Source organism: Borostomias antarcticus, assembly GCF_949987555.1.
Source record: "Borostomias antarcticus genome assembly, chromosome: 15".
NCBI lineage: Eukaryota > Metazoa > Chordata > Actinopteri > Stomiiformes > Stomiidae > Borostomias > Borostomias antarcticus.
In genome coordinates, this window is record NC_140248.1 from 20,304,052 (window position 1) to 20,331,331 (window position 27,280).

The following is a 27,280-nucleotide window of genomic DNA, read 5'->3' on the forward strand; positions in this document are numbered from 1 at the left end:
TTATGCTGTGTAAAGCAATTGTAGACTATAATTAAATAGACTTGAGTACCAAGCCTAATTGTAGCCTATGCCTATATCTTATTCTTTCAGCTGCAACGCCATGAGCCTGGCAAGGGACACTTAAATAAAGCAAGCAGAGGCTATAATTTATTACCTCCGCCCCAGGGGCAAAGCCCCACAGGGCGGAAGGTAATGTTTTCGCCCCTGTCTGTCTGTCTGTCTGTCTGTCTGTCTGTCTGTCTGTCTGTCTGTCTGTCTGTCTGTCTGTCTGTGTGTCTGTCTGTGTGTGTGTGTCTGTAGGCGGACAGGATTAAACAAAAACTACCGGCCCGATATGCATGAAACTCGGTGGAGGGGTGCAGCATGGGCCAAGGAACTCACCATTAAATGTTGACCATGATTCATTCATAGGTGGCTCTACAGTACCCATATTACAGTAACTTCAGTGTAGTGGGGGATTTAGGTTTCAGTTTCCTCATAGGTTTCAGGTTCTTGGCGCCACTTGCAATACCGACCTTGGCCACTACGCCAAAAACTGGCTGTTCCTGGCCATGGGGGCTTGCCACTGAGCAACTTTCATTGGATTGCATCTTTTGCATCCTTATCCACTTCTTATAATCCATGATCCAGCCATGATCAGTTATACTTGCGTCAACAGGCTGGTGTCTATTTACTTTTTCAGCTCGATCCGGAAGGTAGAATGCTAGAGCCCGCCTACTATAATTTTTCCGTCCGGCGGATGGAAGATGATGCTGCGGCAGTGTTATTATTTAAATCAGCAATATTTAAATTTCACCTTGCGCCTGACGAGACTACTAGCTGCAGTGTAGAGAGCGACAAACAAGGTGCTAAAGCTGTTGCTGATTATGGTGTTTTGTGCGCACAATACCACTTAGTGCGTTGTTATCAACTTGTTTGCTAACAAAGGCTAGAGCTACTAGTTAGCTGTTGATAATGAGATCAGCTGTTGCAACTGGAAGGCTCACCTCGGGAGTGACCATTGCCAGTTCCCACTCGCACCTCCCGAGACAAATGGAATGCACCATAATGTTATATTTCTCATTTGTGTGGATAGTTGAAGCGATGCATTCTGTAGGCTACATCAATAGAGTCTGCTAAATTACCATGTTTAATGCTTTATGTATACTATCTGTTAGTGTGAAGTGTGATGATTTCTGTACAGCCAAGATTGAACCCAGCATGGGCAAGTGAGCGTAAAGACAATACTGCCAAGCAACACAGTGACACCTGTTATATAGACTAGTGTCTCAACTTGTATTTAAACGATAATGTAAACTTCAAGCATTCAAAGTAAACTGCAGACACTTTCAGGTGGATGAAAATAAAGTGTATGCACATTAAAATGATTGACTTCATAGAAAACTATATATCGCCTATAGACTAGATTTAACATGTCATTGGCTGTATAACTCCCATCTCAAATGTACATCTTGTAAACTACTGTCTGCAGACTCTGAACCAGCCCACTCCTCCCTCCACTACTGCTCTGCTTGGCTGTTAATGAATGTGAATGGGAAGTCTTAACTAGTCTTAGCTAGTCTAAACTAGCAATGTTTTGGAAATTGGAGAGGAAAGATGTCAAGCAGAAAGAGGAAACTACAGGTGGTGCTACAGTAACCGATTCAAAAAGTCAGTAGGAGAGCACAGCACATGAGAGGTGGTTGTGGGAGGTGGGAGGAAGGTAGAGGGGGGGGCGTGGAAGGGGGAGAGCAGTTGAGGTGGGGGGGGGGGGGGGGGGGGGGTGCGTGATACTGTAGGTATTAGCCAGTTGCAGATCATTCTCACAAGCTTATTTTCTAAGAATGGATGCCACTAACTTACTCAGCCTGCTTTACATGTGCAGTTAGACTCCACAATTTTGTCCTGGTGAATTTTAATCTGGAGTTTGTGAAGCATCTGTGCTTAGATCACCAACACCTTGCACCAACTCTTACAGTATGTTGTCACCTGCTCCATCCGAAATCCAAGATTTCATGGATATATATTGTGTAAAATAATTAAGGCCTTTCTGTAGAACTCTCAAGGTAGTGGAATTTGGCAAATAAGATACAGCAATATTGTCAGGAATTTTTGAGAAAATCATCAGGTATGTGCTGTTCAGTGGACATTTTATTAACTTGCTCCAAAGCTTGTGGGGCATAGCAACAGTAACTAGGGGGCCTGAATAGGAAAGGTCGCCTGAATAGGAAAGATCTATTCAACTCAAATGTAGGCTACTTCTCTTTGTTCCTAGGAATGGGAGGCTAGTCTGATAAATCAACAATACTTGAAAAAGGAATAAAAAATGTACTTGGTTCTCCGCATCACCCATAGCCTGAAACTGTAGGTAATGAAACGCAAGTGCATAGCTTACAGTCTGTCGGTCTGTAAACGCACATGTTCTGGCAAAATATGGCTCAAGCAGTTGACAAAGCCATTCTGCAGTCTGTAGGCTATCTTTCATATATCAGGAAAAGCTGAAGAGGGGTTTGTCGGTCTGTAAAATAACTTCTCGCTATTTGCATACTGAGATTATTATTATAAAATTTGTATATATATTTTAATATATTTCCATATGGATCCAACGTCCAATGCCATTTTCCAAGTGAATTGATCAGTCAGCAGGCAGTGCTTTATACATTTTGATGGTCAGGTTAGCTCTGGAGCATAAGTTACCATGGCAATATAGCACGGTGAAAAGTGATCCACCTTTGTGATGCGGATAAACCAGGCTTGAACCTGAAGTTACCGTGCTAACCCTGTAATCCTGTTTTGTAGTACAGGTACAGGGCCATGATCTTCAGACGAAGCCTTACAAAACAAAAGATTTTTGATTTTCAAAAGCATTCGCCCAGCTAATTGAAGTCGGCGGCAATGCCGCCAAATAGGAATGTGGTCATATCTCAGCAACATTTTGATGTATTAAAACCAAACTTGGTACATGGACTTGTCCAGGAATTTACATCCAAACACCTTAAACCCACCTTAAGCCTTTGTCTTTGTAATTTATCACCTCCCCCCAAGTCCCCTGCAAAACCCCAGTTTCAGTCATGTAAAACACCTCAGCTCTCCCTCTTTTGTAATTGTGAGCACACTCTGCATAGCTCTTCCTCATCTCTTTGTTTAGGTCGGAGGGGCCCCACCTTGGTCTTCCTCGTCCTGATTCAGACTTTTGTTTTCTTTGTTTTCTCATGTCACATGTCTTTACTCTTGGCCACGCCTGCCATTCATGTACAATGCAGTAGCCAATCACATCCTGGAAACACTGTAGCTTTGTTTGGACTGTACATAAGCCACAGCCAGAAGTGACTGACTTCACTTCTCTGACTGAACCACCTTTGCTGCGTTTGTCAGGAAGTCCTTGCGCAAGTATTTGATTTCATTCAATAAACCAGACTCAACCTTTTGAACGTATCTTGGTAAATCTTTGGACTACACCAGTCTAAAATAACCATCACAGACTCGAGACCCCATCGTGAAGAAGCACACTTTTATGTTGCTTCATTTGACCACTAACGGGCGCTGCAATTCGATCGACGACATGCTGTTGTTATGGCGTGTTGCGTGCACTACACTCACTACTTGGATTTCTGCTCGCAGCTAAATGTTTTTTTCTTCTTCTTTTGATTTATTTCTTTACTAATGATCGCGGGGTTAAAGTGTGAAACACAGCAGGCCATCTTTTTTTTGTCGTTCCCTATGAATGCCGGCCCCCTAACCCCTCCCTTCCTCCCTCCCTCTCTACCTCCCTCCCTCTTCCCATCTGTAAGCTAATCCCTTTCTCTCAGCTCTCTATATGTTTCTGACCGACTTTGATGAGGAAGAGAGGTCTTCCTCTGAGAACCTTGATATCCTTGAACAGAAATAATCATCAAGTCTGAGAATTGTGTTCAGATGTGACAGAACTAGGACAAGTGAGGATAGACCAGGAAGCTCAGGTGTTTCTGGGAGGCCAAATGTTTTGGTTATATGACCTTTCAAGCATCTAACTGAGATCCCACCTGCCCCTCGCTATTGAATTGTGTACAAGTGTCAAACGTTGCAACACATTCTGACCTCTTTCTGCATTGAAATATATAGTCAAAGCTGCTTATTTAATGCGGTATACCACCTTGAGTATATGGATTTGGTTGGTTGTGTGAAACTGAAACATAGCTGCAGTGATGACTACAGTTTCTCTTTAGTTCGTCCTTGGAGGAGCCTTCCATACATTTGGATATGTACTGTATGTGTTGTATTAATATTAATATTAAATTAATTATTAACAAGATAACATTTGATTCCTTTGTGAAATCTAGATACACTACAGTATATTCGGGATGAATGTTGTTCAAAACAGTTATGTTTCCTTTTTTAATTGTATTAATTTATTAATTTATTTATGTATTTATTGTGCAGATACTGTACTTCCCAGCTCTGTGAAACTCTGTCAGGATTTCTCTTTAGTGGAGTACTGTACTGTAGGTTTCTAGTCTGTCCGCAGTGTTGCTATACTCCTTGTTGAGTCGGCAGGGGCCGTGAACCACAGTGAATTGTGGGACACCCTCCACTGGCTGTGAGAGAGCCTGAACGACGAGAGCGTCTGTATTCCTCTGTGACTCGCTGGCAATAAGGAAGTACATGCCAGACCCACACAGTTCCAGTCCCCCAAGTGTCATCCATCATCGAAGGGCAGTGCACTAGTTAGAGAGCGCTTCAGCGGCTCTCAGGCCCCGCTGCCCAGTGATGGAGAGATGACCCCCGGAGCCCTCCTCTGGTGCCGGGCTGAGCAGTCCAACTGGGGCGGAAGTGGATCTGGCTCCTGGCCTTGACCTCTCCCTGAAGACCAGCTCTCCACATCACTCTGTGATTCCGGTCCTGGGTAAGAATGGGGCCTAGCACCACTGACACCTACAGTATGCACCTAACATCCTCTAACTACCCCTAGATGCTCATCCTTAGGACCCCCCCCCACACACACACACGCACACACATAAGCTGCCATTGGATGCCCGCCAGAGTGGAGCCCCATGGGCGGCTGGGAGCAACAGCGGGCTAAAGGATACCCCCCACCCCTCCCCTCCCTCTCATTATAAACTCATACTCTCAGGTCCCAGTTTGCAGTACATCTCATCACCTCCAAATCTGCAGCTTCAGCTCGCCTGGTCCCTGCTGATATGGAAGGTCCATAGACAGACCCAATCTTAACCAGGCTTTTTCGGTGAGGACCCACTCCCTTTAAAGTAATACATGCACACATACAGTAAAGAGCTTAGAGATAAGGGTTACAGTCCGTCCTGGCAACACTTGACAAGCTTAGTGGTAAAACCACACATTTACATTGATAGCATGGCATTAAAAGCACTTATTTAATACATGTATGCAGAGTGTAGCTAGAGAGACTATTTAGGGGTCTTAATATGTACCGTACTCATATCTGAGTGCTCTTAGCCACATACTATGTTTTAAAGTAGCTACTGGCACAAGTTGAAAGAGGCTTATTTATTCATGTCCTGTAATTCTAAATTCAAGTCAAGCAGACTGGGATTCTGTCAACAGCAATATGCCATTTCCAGAAAGAGAATATAAGAATGCTAATAAGCACCTTTTGAGTCGATCATGTCCCAAATAAATTTCAAATGCCCATCTTACTCAATGAACGCTAGTGTCTGAAGCCCAAAAGTGACTTTGATGAAAATAACAATGAAGCCAAGACATTGAAATGCAAAGCAACATTTCTGACAGGAAATTCAACTGCTACTCCACACGGTTGCTGTCCAAACATCTTTCAGGCTCTGTCTAAGATCTACAGTTTTGTTATCAGACCTGCAATCAAAGCCTTACACAGCTAATGGACTGGCCTCACTGAATGATGAAACTTCAGGGAAATCTTTACCGAGGGGCGGAGGGTGTTATAGTAAACCTCCGCGAGTTGCATTGAAACAGCATATTTCCCGGCCCCTCTGTAAATATCCCGCTTATTCAACTTACTTAAAACATAGCAAAACATAATTATGAAAACAAAATAAAAGTATTGCTCAAATATATTTGCTTTAAAAGGTGTAGGCTAGAAGTTGAGTTGCATAGTCCATTTTGCGGTGAACTGCGTTGCTATGGCGCACCTCAATCAATGAACATAGCAACGCATCTACTGCCTGTCTGAATTAGCCTACATCTCTTTGGATGTTTTCTTTTAACGTCAAATCAAAAGTCAGTTTTTCATCCCTCGCTTCTAGCCTTAAGGCTCATCTTTGCCCCTCGTAACCCCAAGCAGCCATTCAATGCATTGCGTGACTTGCGAGGCTTTATGTTAGGCTTATTAGGCTTCTATAGCAACCGCAAGGCTGCGTCTGATCGCTTGATTACTCCGGGTCGGCGCATTAATCTACAGCTGTGCTTAAACATTGGGCGGGATATACAGAAATAGTGTATCCCTCCCAGCCAATCAGAATCAAGCATTTAAAAATGAAGTTGAATAAATATATATATATACATATTTATACATATATATACATATTTACATTCAGGAGCTGTAATAATAACAGTGCAGAGTCATGATGCCGTTGTAACTGCATGTCACATGTGGCTGCAATCTGTGCTATAAGCTCTTATGCCAAACCACCATGAAGGACAATGGGCCAATTTCATACACAGTGATCCAGTCAGTGGTCTGGGCTCTGCTCTACTGTCCTCATGCACTGTAGCTATCCTAATGGTCTGTCTGCTTTGTGGGGGGATGGGGGTCATTTTACAGCCATTGTAGAGTGTGGGTCGATGCATGGGATGAGTGTGTGGGATAGGCTCATGTTGCCACTGACCAGAGATCAGAAAGGAGAAAGGGATGAGATTGGAGAGGGGGAGGGGGGGAGGTGAAAGAGGAGGAGAGGAGATGAAAGAGGATGGGAGGGGAGGAGGAGAGGTTGTTGATCTAGACACATCCATAACTATGACACACTGATACATCATCAGACCATTTTGAATGCAGCTCCATCGCCCCAGAAACGCTCCACTGAAGAGGATATAGCGGATCATTGTCCGTGATGTCAAAGCTCGTGCCAGGTTAGACCATTTGATTCTGCTACAGTGAGGCACTTCCACCGACCTGCTTGCTCGGCAATAATGATACAAAAAAATGGAGCAACAAACACCAGCAGCTCATTTGACCGGAGCACAATGGCTGTGCTAGAATGTTCTCTGAATTAAGGCCAGATTACCCATGACAACACGCCTCTCGGGGATCCCCTACATGGGAGCGCATTGTTCACACATTTGCACCCGGCCCCAAAAAAGCTGCCAGTCACATGACCTCTCCCCAGTACGGTGCTCCCAGGATAGCCTGGCATAGGCCACTGTCCTCGGAGAACCTGGCACAGGGCACTGCAATCAATTCTACTAACAGGCAGGGACTCTGACAAGGCTCAGCGCCATCTGTCTGTGCAAAACCATGCCCCCGCATCGCCACGCCACACTGGCACCCGGGCAAGAGCCCAAACTGGCACCCGCAAGACAAACACGCCCCCTCAGACTCTCACTCTGTCTCTCAGCCTGTCTCGTTCTCTTCCTCCATGTCCCTCTCCGTCTTCCTGTCCTGATTCTCTCATCCTCTGTTCATTCCGTAGCTCACGCTATGTTTTATGAATAAACACTACGCATGAATACATGCATGGATTGTGGCACACACACACACACACACACACACACACACACACACACACACACAAACACACACATGCACATACTGTATGTACAGTATACACACTCACAATCACACTCACACACACACACACATACACACACATGCACATACTGTATGTACAGTATACACACTCACAATCACACTCACACACACACACACACAAAATCGCACCAACCACACCCCACTCAACAAGGTGACAAACTGAGAAATTAATGACTAACACTAAAGTTCTGGGCCGCTGCTGTGTGAGACAGCCAGAGGGGGGGAAAAAACCACCTGACAGCCAGGAGTTCAAAAGAACAGATACATAAAGCAACACAGATGATCAGACAGACATCTCAGGGAGGAAAATCACACAGCATTGCTAAAGATCCTTATTATCATGCAAATGACATTTTATTCCATTTCATCTTTCCCACTCCCTGGTCTATATTACAGTATGTGCATGAGTCCACTCAGAGGCAGACACAGAGAGAGCCCCCCATGGTGGGCACCAAGCCCACATGGAAATACCGCTATCTGGGGCACCAAGAATATGTGTGTGTGTGTGTGTGTGTGTGTGTGTGTGTGTGTGTGTGTGTGTGTGTGTGTGTGTGTGTGTGCGTGTGTTTGTGTGCCCTGTACCTTTCTCCAATCCCCCAGGGCACTGAGGGCAGGGAGACTGAGCCGTGGTCCCCGTGGAAGTCATCGCTTGCCCGGGGGGAGAGGGCAGGACTGGACTGGAGGGGTCTACTGTCACCACTGACCCCCACTGTGCTTGGGACACTGAGGGTCCCCCTGTGACCCTGACAGAGGGGCTTTGATGGGGTGTGTAATGTGGGCCAGGGGCTGTGTGTGGTGGTGCTTATAACCAGCTTTGTTGCAGCCTCACTGGCTTGATATGATGGGATATGAGAAAATAATGCTGTGATTACTTCCCCCAAATCATGGCATGAAAAAGCTGGACGCATTTCAGCAACGAGAGGAATCTGAACCAAAACAACTCAATTAAGCACTGAAGTAAAGCGAACGCTATCATCTGAACAGCTGTGCCCCCCCTCCGAATTGTTGTGTCTGATTATGTCTCTATACTCTGATAATCTGATATTAGCAACGAAAAGATGTTGGAGCAAAGTCAACATTATACATCAGCATGAGACATCTGCAGACTCAGAGACGAGGTATCCAAGAACTAGGACTTGTATACTATCTTTAAAACAGGCATGCTATTCTGCTGCATCTGCAGAACACCTTAAAGGTCATTGTAAATCCAATGGAATGGAAATCATGCCATTTCAAACTTCAAAGTTTGAAGCAAAGCAGTGCCCATGCAGCATGTGATGCTCATTTGCATGCAAATTAGCAAGCTGAGCAATCGTGATCAGAGCCAATCAAAATATGATCACAGTTTATAACTTGGGGGGGCTCTCATGCAAACACAAGTGTTTGGGGGCATTTCAAAGGAGAGCATTCAGTTAACAGAGCTCTCTCTCTCTCTCTCTCTCTCTCTCTCTCTCTCTCTCTCTCGCTCTCTCTCTCTCACTCTCTTGTATAGTATATGACATGTACATACATACATATATATATATATATATATATATATATATATATAGTATGAGTACATGAAGAATGAATACATTATGTGAACAGATCTCCCCATCAGAGAGAACACAACAGCTTGCAGCAGTGCCCAGGCACGTGTTGGTGCCACAGAGGAGGATGCACATGGGGAATGCTTCATGTAGAGCACTGCAACACTGCCTGGAGTTGATCATGAAAATACAGAGCCGGACTACTGTACTACTGAGGCCTTCAGAGAGAGGAACTGGAGGAATCAATAGCTGCGGATCATGTAGCATACAAATCAAACATCACAGATCTTATGAGCACCGCCTGAAGCTCCTCTCAGAAGACAATAGCCCAGAACCACGGGAGGCCACACGCTTCTGTCGATAGAAGTGATCCACAAAGTGAGTCAAAGACCACACACGCCCTGTCCACCTCTTACACCTTGCTGAACCGGCGGTGCCAGGGGGTTCATCATACCCTCGGAGCATCACCATGGCGACGGTTGAAAGGAGAATGTACTGTACTATAATCCATAGTCCTTGGACAAAACCGAGCAGAGTGGGATGAATGATTCTTTTTCCAATGCAATGTTTCTCCTTAAAAGGATAAGATGTGTTTTTTTTCCCACAGTACCTAGAGATACAGTACCTGTAGTTGGTTTCATTTTCACAATAAGTGTCAGTGTGTGGGGTGCATGAGTACCGTTTTATTTTAGAACTCAAGCTTTAGCTTAGCTTTCCGTGGGTAGAAATATAAACTCATAGCTACATATTCTCATTCAAAAGTTTCTTCAATCAAAACAAATCCCCTACCAATCAACAAGGGGGGAAATGGCCTCAATGTATCAGCGGTGAGTAATTTTGACTCCAAACACCGAACCCAGGTGGAGTGTCTCACCTGGCACAGGCCAGAGTGATAAAATAAAATACTTTCTCGCTGCCATTTCCACAAACAGACCCATATTTGCAGATTCATTGAACAAATCCAAAGTGAATCATAAACGACATCTGTCTGCTGTGGGCTGCCACTTTCAAAATGTAGATTCCCTGTACCCAAAGGCCACCCTGCTCCATAATATCACATACATGTCACTCCGTCTGCAGGCCAAAGATGCCAACAGTCTAGGGTTCACTGCTTTTCTTTCCAGCTTAAATGGAGTGACACGCAGAGTGCTCACCTCCCCGTTTTTCGCCTGTCAGTCACCCTCACAGCTGCGGATGAAGCCCTGCACCGGTGTAGCCTGTCACTCCGTCACTCAACTTCATCCATACAAAGCCACAGGAGAGGGGAAAAAACCCAACCTGGCCACCGCCGTGGAGGCGGGGCTGAGCGGTAGAATTCCTCCGACGCTCCCGATTCCTTTCTCATCCATCATTTCATGTGGGGCCTTTCAGTAATATCCCTGAAGTGAGAATCACGTTTTAATTAGGTGTGTCCTTGGGTTAGTGGTTCATCTCGCCGCCGTCTCCCAGCCCTACGTGCTCTCACGCCGACGGGCTCCGGCCTCCCTGTCACAGCCTCTCCACCCCCCCTGCCCCCAGCCCTCTCTCTCTGTCACGATCCTCATCCCGACCTCCTTTCGTTCCCTAACAACTCCAGCTCCAGATCAGGATCGTGTCCTCCTGCCACCTACAACAAAGCAGACCTGTCTGACTCAAGTCAGAAGTTCTTGAAAGAGCGCTTTGTTTCTATACGAAGCCGATGGCAAAGGGTTGAGAAGAAGAAGAAGAAAAACACACAACACAACAAGGGGAAAACCCATGCATTATACATCACACTCGGAGGAAAGTGCATGTGCATGCACAAACAGGAGGCCGGCTGGCTCCACCTGTGAGCGTATCACTCATTTTCTCCCTGAGCATCCGACTGTTCCTAGGCGGAGCTGACATTTGAGTCCCTAACGTTTCCTTCCTCCCTCCTGGCTGTCTGCTGCCACGCTGCTGACAGCCACTCCCTGCGCAGCGGCCCCACCACGCTTCTGTAGGAAATCCACAGGAAGCCATGTTCTGTCTACTTAAAGACAAAGGAAGCAGAAAGAGACATTTTTGTTCTGGACATAAAAGATGGGAAATGGGTAAGAGATGGAATATAACCATTAAAAAGACACAAACAGGGAAATTGGAGCAGTTAATTATCACCGCCCAAATTATGTTGGCCCTCATTTATCAACAGAGCGCAGATCCGAGCGTAGTAATGATGGTACGACAGCGTCCACGTGTGATCAATCAAACATCCGTAGGCCGCCAATCCCATAGGACGAATGATCGGGCGTTGATAAATGTGGCGGATTAAACTAATCGTCATTTAAATATCACGCCCCTACATATTCTGGCCTCACCCCTGTAGTTTACGGCATGGAGATATGAAATACGGCCAAGACAAGACATTTCTCAGACTCTCATCCAATAGCAACTCTTCACTCTCCATGGAAAGATCCTGGAAAACCATCTTGCTACTGTACATACATCTTGCTTGATACAATTTGATCTTAAGGGATGATTCACACATGTAAGTTCACAAAATCAGACAGTGGGCGACCTGGGCAGCTTTCTTGTTTAATTGTGTAGTCTAGCCTAAAACCATTGCACTTTGCTGTTAATAATCCTAATATTAAGCCTAATATTCATATTCATATTCATATTCACATCAATATATGTTTTTAATATTAATATTATGATTAACGCTAATATTCATATTCATATTCATGTGCATAATAATAATAAACCTTTATTGTATCTTCCATACAGAAAAATGTATTATTATGACAATAAACTGCAAAGTAACAAAATCTCAAATTAGAGCTAACACCTGTGTGAATGTAAAATATCATACAGTGCTTCAACCCGTAGGCCTATAGAAACTGGTGCGCATCAGGTTAATAGTCTACAGTACCTCGCTCGCCCACTCCTCTCACCTCGGCTGAACGGTGAGACGCCCTTAGGTCTTCAACAGAGCATGGCATTACCAATATGATGACTGTCAAAGGTATTATTTAAATAAGTGACTGGAGCCTACACATTGCTTTTCATTTGTTAATTTGGATTGCTAGTAATTATTACATTACATTACAGTCATTTAGCTGACATTTTTTATCCAAAGCAACTTACAATGATTGCATTTAACGTTAAGGTTAACATAATTATGTCACCAGTACATTAATTGATTAGTGTAGAATTAATTTTGCTTTCATTTGAAGACTTGTATGGCTGCATATTCTAAGTAGGCTCCAAATGAAAACAAAATTACTACACCAAAAACCTGTTTACCCTGTTAATTGCAAATAATTGGAAAATACACATTTTTGTGGGATATATGACACATAGTCAGCCTTTACAAAATATAATATTTTGCCATAGGGTAGCCTACACATTTTAAGTCATGAATATGTGGCAGTGCTTAGATGTCAGTCAGAATCAGTCTCATGACAATTCTCAAACTTGCGTACACGAGCTGAGGGCGTATTCACCTTAGTGCCCACCATTGATGCAAAGCGATACATTGTTTTCATTTCTCAGCTACTGCGGTTTGCTTTCACACAGCACTTTCTTTACTTTGGTCCAAATGCAGCACCACAAGTCACATGAAAAGGCAAAGAGTGTCATGAAAAACTTTTTAGGTAAAACGTGGCGTGCACAAGGTAGTTGCATCGGTCCGAGGTCGCGCGCTTTCACACCATAACTGGTGCGCACAAAAATCTGGTTTAAGCCGCTCTGAGACCACCCCTTCTGGAGGGTCGCGGTGCGGCTGTTTTGGTGCGATTGCTGTGTTCACACAGGCCTAAACGAAGCGCTCTCGGGCCCAAAGCTCATTCGGTGCACACTAACTAGTGCCTGTATGAATACACCCTGAGACTTAGCATGAGATTTGGTCGCAGCCTCCGCTCACGTCCAAACTGATAAATGCTGAGCTTGGTGTGGAAATGAGCGTACGCCCAGGCTCCTGTCATACGAGCGCTTAGTAAATGAAGGCTACTGTACCTAAAGCAGTGTTCAGCTAGCTGGATGCTGCACGCTGTCGATGATTTACTGTGGTGTGTTACAAGACTAGCAATGCATTACGCTCAGAGGCTTATGGAGCGGAGGTTCTTATGCTGCATGGATCACCTTAATGGGTGTTATGGCTCTTAGCATGCGTGTTATTCTCCATGGAGCTTGTTAGATGTGTCTACAGCTCTGTTTATAGATGCAAGGTTGGGCTGTGAGCATGTCTATGGCGAGATTGACTGCATGGCTATCGGAAACCAGAACTCCAGTAAAGCTTGGCTGGAGAGAACGAAGAAGAGGACTGTTTATGGCAAACCCTCTATGTTGTCTGCACAGATGTCACAGAGCAGATTTATTCGCTGGCCAAATGCTCCATTAGTTAGGGTTTTTAATTAGCACACATGTGAGGGAGGGTCATTAAGAATGACTTAGGGCTCTGACAGAGGGCCTGCTGATGAGGAAGACACTGAGACGCTGCTGACACAATAGACATGCACACACACACACACACACACACACACACACACATACCTGTACACTCACGCACTCATGAACACACACACGTGCGCGCGCACACACACACACACACACACACGCTCACACACTCATGAATACAGACACGCATACACAAATGCACAAACACACACACACACACACACACGCATAAACAAACACACACACACACACACACACACACACACACACTGCTATAATCACAACAAACACAGCAGACATGTCAACACACCATCTGTAAACACAACATGTCAGTGTCACCACCATTGCACCATCTCTGCCCTCCAACAAACAGCAGAGCACAAACAACCCTCCCACTTGTGTCAAACACTCCACATCACCACACTACAATGGAACACAATTATGCCACATCCACATCCACACTGAGAACGCAGAGCAACACATAGGAGAGAGAGAGAGAGAGAGAGAAAAAGAGAGAGAGAAAGAGAGAGAGAGAAAGAGACAGAGGGAAATAGAGAGAGAGAAAGAGAGAGAGAGAGACAGAGAGAGAGAGAAAGAGAGAGAGAGAGACAGAGAGAGAGAGAAAGAGTAAGAGAGACAAAGAGAGAGATAGAGAGAATCGTACCATTTTCAGGGTGTTCCATCTCTCCAATGCTGCCATCTGGGGTAGTCCTCTCATAGTGGTCCTCAGGCACGGTCAGGGGTCCGATACGGGGGCCGGATGATGACTTACTGCTCGGGGTCTCTGACTCCTCCAGGCCGCTGTCATAGTAACTCTGCTGTGAGGCATCCTGCAGATCTTGCACAGGATTGGTTGTTGAGAAGGTCACTCGCCGGTGGGGATGCTGGAACCAGAAAAGAGCCCCGTTAGCTCTTTTAGTTCCGTAAAACGTCTGACAAAAAGCTGTATCAACAGACCAACGGAGGGTGAATCAAAAGAGCGTGCCATATATTACATTTCAACTGCAGTGGCTGTGTTGGAAATGAGAGAAGGGGATTTTCCCTCCAGAGATCAGCTTACTAATGGCTACTGGCCATCACAGACAATGGAAAGATGACTCCTCGTCGCACACACACACACAATCACAAGCCCCCGTTGCATGCACACACACATACACACACGCACACGCACACACACGCGCGCACAGGCAGACATTGTAAAACTAAGGAAACCACTGATACAGCAGAAAAGGCCCTATTCCCTATTCTCTGCTGCCGAGAGGGGACCCAGATCAATAACATAGGTCTGTAGTCCATCCTCCAGTCTATGGCAAACACATCCATTTTAACAAGGAGCGGACCCATTACCTCAGTCATTTTAGCACACCGTGCACACCAGCCATTCAAAGATGCTTTTAGGGCACACACATTAGTGCTATCAACAGTGTCATTAATCGGACCTATTGGACCACTAATGCTTAGCATTCCTTGAAGTGTTCCTCTGCTCTCTCGCTGCGCCGTCGTTAGTTCACTCCCTATCAGTCACAGCCATCAGCATTCTGCACCACAACGCCCTCCGCCACAGCGTGCTTCCTCTCTGCACATGCCCCGGCACAAGCGGTCATGGCCCATGAATAGCTCAGAGATAACATTTGAGCTGAGACATTGAGTCAGAAAATGTAAACCTTCTGTTGTGCAGCAACTGACTAAGCTTCTCTGAACATCTAAAAGGACTCTCATCGACTCTCTCTCTTTCTCTCTCTTTCATTTTTCAACTTTAATGCCCCCCCCCTCTCTCTCTCTCTCTCTCTCTCTCTCTCTCCCTCTCTCTCTCTCTCCCCCTCTCTCTCTCTATCTCAATGTGTGACTGTGTGTGTATTAGGGAACAAGTCTTTTATGTGTTTCCTCCCTTAATTGCAGTCTTTGATCTGTAATAAGACCATGCACACCATAGGGCTTGTGGAAAATGTAAAATGTAACTGACATTGTTTAATCTAGTGGAAAATATGCGCTTCAAGATTCAATATTTCTTTATTATTAAAGTATAAAAGAGTAAAATGCTTGGGTTTTGGCTCCTCAGCCTTGCTGCAACAACAACAACAACAACAACAACATAATAACAACAACAGCAATAATAATAATAATAATAATAATAATAACAGAATCTACGAACACGGAAGAGCAGTCTTAAGTAGGCTATGGACTATTCGTGCGAAAGACATGTTCATTTAAAATTATTAGTTATTGTGTTAACTTCAAATCTACAGTTGTATAACATTATAGGATTGCAATACTTTAATACTTGTCATTTATCTTATAATAATGGTTTTTATTATTTTACAAAGCGAGAGTGCTCAGTAGCCTACAGTAATATTCCTGATGCGCCGGGTCCAAATGTGTGCCCTTCTCCGTTAACTGAACCAGTAGGCTAATATCGTCCCATGCATTTTACTGACACTGCTAAATATGACAGGTGGAGTCCCGTCTTTAGATTTTTGTTTGGGCATGCTGGTTGACAGCTGTGTAGGCCTACATTTTTTTAGACTGTAGGCTATTGTATATTGTATTCTATCACGTTGACATTTTGCACTGTTCTGCCTCGCTATGTTTATGTACCAAGGCAAATTCCTCATGGTAGGAAGCCTACTTGGCTGAATTAAAATCAGATTTTGATTGCTCACGCTGGATTCGACCTGCAGTCCTCAAACTTGCCAATGCACCTGACACAACCCCACCTAAACCATTATGCTATCGAAAAGTTGGCGAGTCGAGGGCGCAGATGACCGGTATCGACCCTGTATGAGAAGTCTACGCTCGGCCCTGCATGCCCTTATATGGGGCTGGTGGGGAGTTTACCTATGCTAATTTGGGTGAGTGGCCACGAGCATTCAACTTGTATTTTACCGGGTGATACTGATTTTTTGCTTCCCTCTGGAATATGTAGGGGTGGGACGTATGCCCACCTCCCTTGTTCTCTGTAAAGCGCATTGTGTTGCTGTGTATGAAATGCACTATACAAATAGATCTTTGATTGATTGATTGATTGATTGAACTTGTGAAACAATGGGATTCACCATTAAGAGAAGGCAGATGCGAACTCATCCAGCGGTTTGCGAACACGTCGTGAATCAGACGGGAGCTTTCTTTAGAAACGTTCTTAGGAAGAAATTTAAAGGACACATAAAATGCAAAATGCCCTTTTTCAGTGTTTTTGCATATACATTTGAGTTTCTGATGACCCTACTAATACACAACGATGTAAGACAATCCATTCATTTTGTTGTGGTTGGCGAAATGCAGAAAACCCAGCTCCCAGCTGGCGACTCAATTCGATCTATGCTTCTGACGTCAGAATCTTAGACTCATTATAATAATCCCTCCCTCATTTGAATATCTCCGCCTACCTGCCTCACCTGGCTATAAAGGTTCTCAGTGTTGCTGGCCTCGCATGCTAGCATAATATCTGCAAACCTTAAATGTTCTGTTCTTGGGTGTAATAACCAGCATAAATTGCTACATCGTCTCCCAACCTAAGTGGACAGAAGAGCTGAGTGGATGAAGTTTATTTTTGATGGCAACGTACCCGCTCAAGTTCCTAAAAGGCTGTTGGTCTGTGCTCATCATTTTTTGCCAGATTGCTTTGTCAACCTGGGTCAGTACAATGCAGCATTTTCAAGTCATCTCAACCTGGATGATAAAGCATGTGAACACAGCAACTGCTCGCGGTTCCGGGGCGGTTTGTTTTCAGTGAGAACGCATGTTACCCACTAGTCTCTCTCCTACGGAAGAGCATAAGGGCCAACAGCGGAGTTTTTTTTTTTTTTAAGCTTCTTAGTTTAAAGTCAGAAATTCAGACTTTTTTCTCAGAAGTTATTTCTGACTTTCTTCTCAGAAATTCCGACTTTAAACTCAGAAGCTTAAAAAGATAATAAACTCAGTTGTTGGCCCTAATGCTCTTCCGTACTCTCCAGACTCATTACGTTGAATCGCTGTGCTCCGCATACTACATAATAGAGTCTGTGCCACTTCGCCGCCCAAGCTGGTGTTCTGAGGGTGTATCACGGCTCAAAACTGAAATAGTGACAGGTCGTAGCAGCAAATGAGAGACGCTAGCCCAGATTAGATGGGAAAGGCATATCTATGGGTGTGAGCGCCTGATCGCGAAAGTCCTTACTGATTGGTGCAGCAGATCTATCTATTTGTATCCTTACCCTCTGGAAGACGGTATCAGTCCATAAGAGCGGTTATAGCCTTTCACAAGATAGCCAATACCCCAGTAATGTATGGCTTTTGAATGATCACTCACTTTGTATATTCAAATTCTAATATTTACTGAGATTGTTGTATTAATCACCATGTATATATTCTTACTGTAATATTGTATTTATCTTTTTATTTTGGTCTCATCTTTTCACTCTTGCTTGTATGATAAAAAAACATGTGGATAAAAATGTGTGTGTATATATATATATACAGTATATATGAAATATGAATGGCAAAACATTTAAATTGAACTTGTTATTAGGGCTTCGGTTACTGTACTATTGCTATTGTAATATTTCAATCAAGGACATTATTGCCCTACTGTACGTGGGCGGTCCATGGTAATGGTGTTTTCAAGGAGAGAGGATGTGATTAAAGGTCTCCCAGGCAGACACATTGCTATTTAAATGTAAAGGGGCATTTAGTTGCTTAAATATGGATTCTTGCTTAAACTGCTCCTCCAGGCATGGCTCCAGAGAGTCAGCATTTTGTAGTAGCGAGAGATGTAGAAAAGATTCCCCCTTGAAGTCTGAACACGACGAGCCTCCAGGGCAGCTGGCGGGAGAGGGAGAGAAAGGATGGGAGGGTGGGGTGAGCGAAGAGGGAGAAGGAGAGAAGCGTTGTGAGGAGGGGTAGAGGGGGAAGGTACCTGTATGAGAGGGTGGGGTTAGGAAGAGGGAGAAGGAGGGGTGAGGGGCGAGGGTGATAGGGTGGGGTTGGGGAGAGAGGGAGCAAGAGAGAAAGGGTGAGAGGGTGGTGGGAGGTAGAGGTCTTCACAGGTCCGACGGATCCGAACACTAATGAAACCGGGAAATTCCTTCCGAGATCCCATTGGAAAAAAGAATATATAGTGAACCTGTTTTTGTACAGTCCCTACACCTGCATGTCTGAGAGGACAGAGACACGGGATCTGAGACAGGTAGGGTACTTTACGGGTCCAACAAACCAGCTCATTAAAACTGCTAATAAAAATTCTGTTCTACTGATAAGAACGTTTATCATGTTGGATACAACAGGTAGCCTAATAAAAGAGATAATCAAAATAACATAAAGACCTATCGCTAGCGGTAACTGGACATTGTACTTGTATGATGGACTATGTGAATAAATAAAACTTGAATGGGAAACGGCTACAGTCTGACATCGTTCCTAAGAGGTCTTCCTTTGTGATATTCCATTTACAGTATAGCCTAAACTAATGAGATCAAGCACAGAAAAATGGAGAGCAGATTCTGTATCCCACATCCCGATTGTAGCTACACTCGATTTGGCTGGAGAGGCTACTGATTCGAAAGGTCAGCCTAATGGTCACGCAAGCAGCACGGCATCTCTTTTCTCTAGTGATATTATTCTCTAGTGATGGTATTACACATCATTATAAACAGACCCGGGAATCGCAGTAATTGGACCCAATTGACCATAATAAAACATGGTCGGGTCTTGGATCTAGGGTTCGGGTCGACCCGTGAAGACCTCTAGCGTGAGGGGGGAAGGAGAGGGAGAAAGGGGGGAGGGGCTTGCAGATGTGGTCAGACCTTGGTAAAAATACTATTTGAAATCATTTCAATTATTTATCTGTGAATCTTGATTGTTTTTGTCTTGTGAATGAAACCAATGGGCTGTTCCCTAAACTGCAAATCCCACCCACCTGACAATTAAGGCAGATATAAATAAACGATAAAGTAATTGAAATGATTTCAAATGAGAATTTGGACCAAGGTCGCTGGAGGTCAGAGGGGAGGAGCCAGAGGGGGGATCGATTCTGGACAGCAAAGATCAAGAAACTCTAGTGCAGACCTTGTGCTCATGGGAGGGCTGTATAGAGTACATATTTATAAGAAGAAATCTGTCAATGTCAAACTCTGTGGATCTCTTAATCTAATAGAACACATGCAGCATGGATTTTTCATAATCACATAGGACCCACCTCAGGATACAGCCTGAGCCGGCGTTGAGAAAGAAAAGCAAAGGCCAAACCTCTTCAGATTCACCGTTCCTCCGTCTCATTTTAATCAGCCTCTACCTCTAGCGGTCTGTAGTGTGAAGCCCCTCAGTGTATGAGACAGAAGGTGAAGGGGTGGAGATTGCGCTGGCGGGAGAGGTCAGCCGGTCTGACCGGGCACGGTTCACTCCTAACGACGCCCTGGAGCCGGGGCTGAGAGAGCTCGCCAAGCAGTCTGTTCCTCTCACAAGAGGTGTGGCCTGTGGTGAGAAGTGTTCCTCTCTCTCTCTAGTGCAAGGAAGAGCGAGGCAAAACGCATTACGGACCAGAGAGGCCGAGATAGACTTTTTTTTCTTTTTTGTTGTTGTCTGAGAGTGATTCATTCACACCATTACTCCAGCCCCCTGTCATATGAAATGCTGTGAACAGTGAGATTCGTCATTAGATGTGGCAGCTACATTCACACTTGGTGGGTCCTGCCGCAGTAATGCATGGTTTCACTGTGACAACATTATGGCATTTCAAGGCCACTGCGCCTGTTGTAAAGTGGTGCATTTCCACTGTATTAAAAACTATTTCAGAAAAGGTACTGTAGCTGCAGGGATAGTAAGGGGCATGACTTCACTGAGGCATACAAAATTGCAATATGTCACTTTTTTTTGTAAATGCGTGCATTTGCCTTCTTGTGCTCTTCTGACCATTTCCCTTAACGCTCTCTCTCTCTCTCTCTCTCTCTCTCCTTACATCTCCCCTATTTTCTTCCCCTCTCCTTCTTCTCTCCTTCCTCCCTCCATCCTCTGACCAAACTCTTGCTGACCCCTGGGTGCTGTCCCATCCCCATGCCCCCCTTCCCCCCCCCCCCCCACTGTTCCGGTAGCCATGTCTCTTTGATAAGCCCAGGCTCTTTGAAGACCCCGGGTCCGCAGCACTGGCCTCCGAGCGACTGCGCCCACAACAAACAACTATGAGAGAGCGAATCGGAGGGAGATGAGGAGAGCAGGGTTGAGGGGGCGGGGGTTGCTGGGGGGTGAAGGAGTCGGAATGAAGGATATGCGAGTGAAATGGAAAATAAAAACAGATCCGCGTGCAATTCTTTTGCTTCTGCTTCACTTTCTATGATTTTATGCTTGCTGCATCTCCTCAGAGATGCACTCCTTCATTGTCATATTTGTCCGTGCAGCTCATTTTTCCTGTGCTCTCCATGGCTTCACAGGAGGCGCCTCATTGATCCCCGCGTACACGCCCAGAGAGCCAGCACCAGGGCGCACTCTCAAACGCCGGCACTAACGGGGAGAGCCAGTGTTTACATACTCCATAGGAGTTCAGACACGCTGCCGGCGATGGGCTGGCAGCACAAGCCTGAAACTATAGCTGGAGTTTGAGTTTTTTGAACAAACAAGCATGCATTACTAGCCTAATCACCCTCACTATGAACAGTGGGACTGAAATTTGACTTGTAGTCATACAATTCACTTTATTGCTCTATACCTTTCTTTGACTCAACTCAAATGAAGTAATATTTCATGAGAGGGTACGGTACAGTTTAACATTAATATACAATTGGTAGAATATGCTGCAGTTACAGTATAGCCACAACTTAGGTCCCGCCAATTCACAATAACAACCTCCAGTGAGATATTGCTTTAACATCCGTTTTAATGAACTGAAAAGCGGTTCCAGAAGCTCCCATCAGATTGATATCATCAGCTGCTAGTGAGCTGGTGGCTAGTGAGCCAGCTAATTTACCAACAGAGCAGCAAGTGCCCGCCTTTGAAAACAAAAGATCACTATAAATTAAAGGAATTTCATCTGTGCAAAGTTTAAGGGTTGGTATTAACACAGGGTAATGTGGCTGGGCAGTAATAATTAAAATATAACCGTAAAGCAGTTTTACCCATGATAACGCATCAATATACAATGGCTGTTTACCATTACTAGTGCACAGTGCCCTCTCGAGCCCCCATGTCTCTGGCCCATACCCCCCCCCACCCCCCCCCACCCCGCTGATCACGAATGGGGGGATTTTTTCGCTCCTGAGGCCAAGTCCAAATGAATGGAGGGGAATGGGTGGCGGTGTTCGGGCAGCTCTGCGGCGCCCGCCCTTGGATTGGAGCCGTTCGGGGGGCGGTGCGGTGCAGTCTCTAGCACCTCCACACAGGGAGCTGGCTTCGCTCAAAGTTTAGCTTTGGCTCTGTGAGCAGGTTTGGTATTGCTGCCTTCATTACATCGAGAGCATTCTTCCAGTCCAAACCCTGTGTCTCAGTTCCAATATTTTGCACACATCACTCTCTGGCAGCTAGGGTCGGTTGTTGAAATAGGGTTGGTCGACCGTACCACCCTACCACCCTACCTACCCTACCTACCCTACCACCCTACCTACCCAACTTACCCTACCTACTCTACCACCCTACCTACCCTACCACCCTACCTACCCAACTTACCCTACCTACTCTACCACCCTACCACCCTACCTACCCTACCTACCCTACCACCCTACCTACCCAACCTACCCTACCTACCCTACCACCCAACCTACCCTACCTACCCTACCACCCTACCACCCTACCTATCCTACCTATCCTACCACCCTACCACCCTACTACCCTACCTACCCTACCACCCTACCACCCTACCTACCCTACCACCCTACCACCCTACCACCCTACTACCCTACCTACTCTACCACCCTTCCTACCCTACCTACCCTACCACTATACCACCCTACCACCCTACTACCCTACCACCCTACCACCCTACCACCCTACTACCCTACCTACTCTACCACCCTACCTACCCTACCTACCCTACCACTATACCACCCTACCACCCTACCACCCTACCTACCCTACCTACCCTACCTACCCTACCTACCCTACCACCCTACCTACCCTACCACCCTACTACCCTACCACCCTACCACCCTACCACCCTACTACCCTACCTACTCTACCACCCTACCTACCCTAACTACCCTACCACTATACCACCCTACCACCCTACCACCCTACCTACCCTACCTACCCTACCACCCTACCTACCCTACCTACCCTACCACCCTACCACCCTACCTACTCTACCACCCTACCACCCTACTACCCTACCTACTCTACCACCCTACCTACCCTACCTACCCTACCACTATACCACCCTACCACCCTACCACCCTACCTACCCTACCACCCTACCACCCTACCTACCCTACCACCCTACCTACCCTACCACCCTACTACCCTACCGCCCTACCACCCTACCACCCTACCTACCCTACCACCCTACCTACCCTACCACCCTACCTACCCTACCTACCCTACCACCCTACCTACCCTACCACCCTACCACCCTACCTACCCTACCACCCTACCTACCCTACCACCCTACCTACCCTAACACCCTACCACCCTACCTACCCTACCACCCTACCTACCCTACCACCCTACCACCCTACCACCCTACCTACCCTACCACCCTACCACCCTACCACCCTACCTACCCTACCACCCTACTACCCTACCACCCTACCTACCCTACCACCCTACCTACCTGGGCCTATGATTCCTGCATTTGATATAGATCATACTAAACAAATACTACTAAAATACCAAAAAGTGAGAGACCTTTTTCAGTATCTCTCTCTCTCTCTCTCTCTCTCTCTCTCTCTCTCTCTCCCTCTCTCTCTCTCTCTCTCTATCTCTCTCTCTCTCCCTGTGTATTGCTCTCTTTGAAGTGCATCCTGCATTTCTCTCTACCTCTATGCAAAACAAGCTTACTCTCTTCCTGTGCCTCTCTCTATCTCCTGGTCTCAATCTCTCTGCACTCCTCTCTCTCTCTCTCTCTCTCTCTCTCTCTCTCTCTCTCCCTCCATCTTGCCCTTTCCCTCCCTCCCTCTGTCTCTATCTCTCTGTCACTCTTCCTCTATTTGGCATAGTAGCATGCCATTGGGATTTAGAGGAAATTGAATTGAATTATGAAGGAATTTCTCTGCAGTACGATTGGCATCATTTCCCCCTCACAATAGAACATCATTCTCATATCTCTCGGTGTGGGGGAATGAAAATAGGCTGTGCACCATTCTTTCTCTCATCCGTTTAAATTGAATTTTTCATATCACAGGGCCACTGAGACATCTGCAATTTTCCTTTAAGATGGACGGAAAACCCATTCCATAACATTCGAAAGGCACATAACTGTGATTCAATGGGAAAAGTCTGTTTTCCAGTTCCAGGTGTATATGCAGTATACTGCACCTTCATTCTGAAGGATAAACAGAACAAAAGAAGGTTCCCTGCACCCAGGGAAAGGCGAGGGTATTCCAATGCAGCACACTGCATTCGGCTTCACAGCCCTTTTATAGCATTATATTGTAACCTAAGTGGAGCTGAGTGTCTTGCTCCTGACCTCACTTTTCTCCCTCCCTCCATTGCTCTCTCTCTCTGTCTCTCTCGCTCCCTCTCTCTCTCTCCTCTAGGGAATATGAGTTTATCTGTTTGTTGGTTGTTTTTTATTATACTCTATAGTGCAGTGTCAAAATAAATGGGGATGTGGCCTTTTCAATACACACTTTATTTATTTTGGAAAGCCTAGGGTTGGATTTATAAACAAGGCAGGCTTTTACAATGGAGCATAATGGATACATCTGCATAATCATCACAGTCATTTACAGCATGCACACTAGGTCACATGCGGTAGTTATTAATCCCATTCATTTCCATTCTAAAACTAATGGTTGTTAAAACCACAGCAGCCTATCGCTATCAGCTAGAATTCGGGAGAGGGGTGAAGCTGTGCAGACAAGTGGTTGCACATTAACGCCATCAGACAAATGTCAGACAACAAAATCAGAGACATACCCGGTGTATTATACTTGATTTTTGGAGATAAGAGCCACTGCGTGACACATCCAGTTTCTCCAGCTGTCAATGGTAGTTCGTCCCTCACTATGTTACTCGTCAGCCGGGATAGAAGCCCCTCGGCCGGAATCGGCCCAGAATTCATTGCGCCAGCTTGGCTCCAAATTTGCTGCCCATTATACTAGGTGCCTGTCTTGAGAAACAAACAAACCACACCACATTGGAATGACTTCTGAAAAAACAGAATACAAACCAGCCCACACATTGACAGAGAGTGACTGAGTTAGAGATGGGGTCGCAGGGGGGGGGAGGAAAGATGGAAATGTGAAGGAGAGAGAGAAGGGGTGGAGATGAGGGGAGGTGGAAAGGAGAGCTAGACACCAGAGAAATTAATCCTCAATATCCAGTCCCTAGTGGGTGACTTATTCCATCTGAAACGTCCCTTTCTCGGCGTTAATATCTCTATCCCTGCAGCGTCTGGCTGGGAGCTACCGTGTGCACAGAGCTCCAGAAGAACTGGGACGTAATGGGATTGGAGAGCAAAGATGACAAAGCCTTCAAGCACGTTTTTCTGGGCTTCTACGGGTGTTGTATTCCCCCCCCCCTCCCTTTTTGGTGTCCCTATTTCATAGCTCAGCTCGGGGACTTTCTCGTCTTCATTTGCCAGCCTGCATCCAGGATGTCCCGATTGACGAAGACATTCCAAGAGTGGGAGAGTCTAGGAAAAGCATATGTGTCTCGTTCCTGGACTCCTGGTAATCCTTTCGACATAACTCTTCCAGGCATCTCGCGTGTCCCTTCATCTTACCCAATTGAGGATCTGATGACATTAAAAAATCATGCTTAATTAAATTCTGAGCCGCCTTTTCATCTCTGCCTCCAAGCTCCCTGCCGCTGCCAGAAGCAGTGGGACGTGTCCCCTCCACTGATCTAGCGCAGCAGACCCCCGGGTTCAGCAGGGTCCTGACGCACCGCAACCAGGCAGAAGAGCGACACACAAAGAGGAATCATCTGATCAAGGGATTATTCAATCAGAGCAAGCTGCTCTGTGCATTTCAATCACATGTCTGGACAGCCCACAATCTATCTGGAAGTATCCAACGTATAACGTATTTTTTTTTATCTCAAAATGAAACAGATTGTGTCGATTCTGCCAGATTGCGTAGACCCTACTACTGTTTTCCTTGCCGTAAAACAAGGGACTTTTCCCAGCTGATGAATCTGCAGCTCTCTCCAAGTCCTAATGAATTAAAAGCTGATTAGTGGTCAATAGCGACGGGGCGAGTGCAGGTCGGGGATGCTAGCACTCATCATGAAAGAAGAGGCTCGGTGAAGAAAAACACAGGTCAATCCGGAAAAGCAGTGTCGTAAGCCAGAAACAAACTATCTGAGAAGCCTAGTAATCAGAATGCATTGATCCGGCATTTCCAATTAAGCGGGAATGTTGGGGTGAAACGTTTGAACAAGTGCTCGCTCGTGTGCTTGGGCTTGTGGAGTGTGCATTCAAACTATTTAGATTAGGTCTTTGTAATTACTGGAAAAAAAGCATAATCTCCCTAAACACAAATCACATCCTGTATGTTTTAGTTTTTTTAATTACAAGCAAAGCGTTCGACATCCTCAGGCACCACCAGTTAACCACTAGTGAGGAGACATCTTAGGACAACATAGGACAACTTCAGCTCTAGAAGGGGGACAACAAAGCACAATTGCTAAGGAGTACATTTTGACGCTTGAGGACAAAAAGTTGATAACAATTGAAACGGATACAAAAATGAGACTGACAGATTTGATTTGACTCAATTGCACTTGAAATCATAGTTCCTCTGCACTGGGCTTTGGTTAAAGTCCCAAAACGCAATAGCTGCCGTAAAATATTCTATTCCATTGTCCCTTCAGAGCACATTTGAGTCATATCTGACATATTCATGGCTCATCATGTCAAGTCCTGGTCATCAGAGCACAGGAACCATGAACCCTATAAGTACTGTGGGCAATGCTGTCAACTCCTGTTAGGTAAACACTACTGAGTCTTAAGGAGCAGGACAGAAGCTTGTCTCCTAGACATATGCATTGCTGTGTGTCAGAGAGGAGTGATCCCTCACTATGTGAATGTACTGCACTATGAGCTGCACGCTGGAGAATGACTGGTTAATGTGAGTAGAACACTTGAATACTGGATGGTGGATATGATATATGATATATTCTGTCCTGGACCTCGGATGGGTATGGCTTCTGCCAAAAAGAGAAACATCGCTATCATTGAGTTTCTTGTAAGATTTGCTTGGCAAGTACCGAAAGAGAATTGCGCAAGAGAGAATTAAAGTGTCAAACTAAACACATTCATGTAACCCAGAGGGTACAGGGATTTAATGTAACACAGTGGGAGTTCTTTGCAGTCAAGCCTTTAAATTGTTTCTGAGGTGGTGAGGAAAATAAACGATTTTCTGCATGTTAATTGGAAACTTTCCAACAGAAGCCTTTGCTACAGATGTTTGGTAGGAGCAACTGTTTGAAACAAGCCATAATAATTTGTTCACTGTAATTAGCCAGTTGTTAAAGCTGACTGTGTACATCAACCCTCGCAGGGGCTGCTCAGTCAGTGAGA

At 45.4% G+C, this 27,280-nt stretch overlaps 1 protein-coding gene across 1 annotated transcript in view; it reads right to left on the bottom strand.

Annotated features, from left to right (window-relative positions):
• pcdh1a (protocadherin 1a) overlaps window positions 1-27,280 on the bottom strand; it is a gene marked incomplete at both ends in the record, with an annotated part of 60,590 nt that overhangs the window by 4,377 nt on the left and 28,933 nt on the right. The window contains one exon of the mRNA XM_084449394.1: window positions 14,306-14,525. Within this exon, the coding sequence (XP_084305520.1) occupies window positions 14,306-14,525 (220 nt within the window). The remainder of the gene's footprint in view (window positions 1-14,305; window positions 14,526-27,280) is intronic.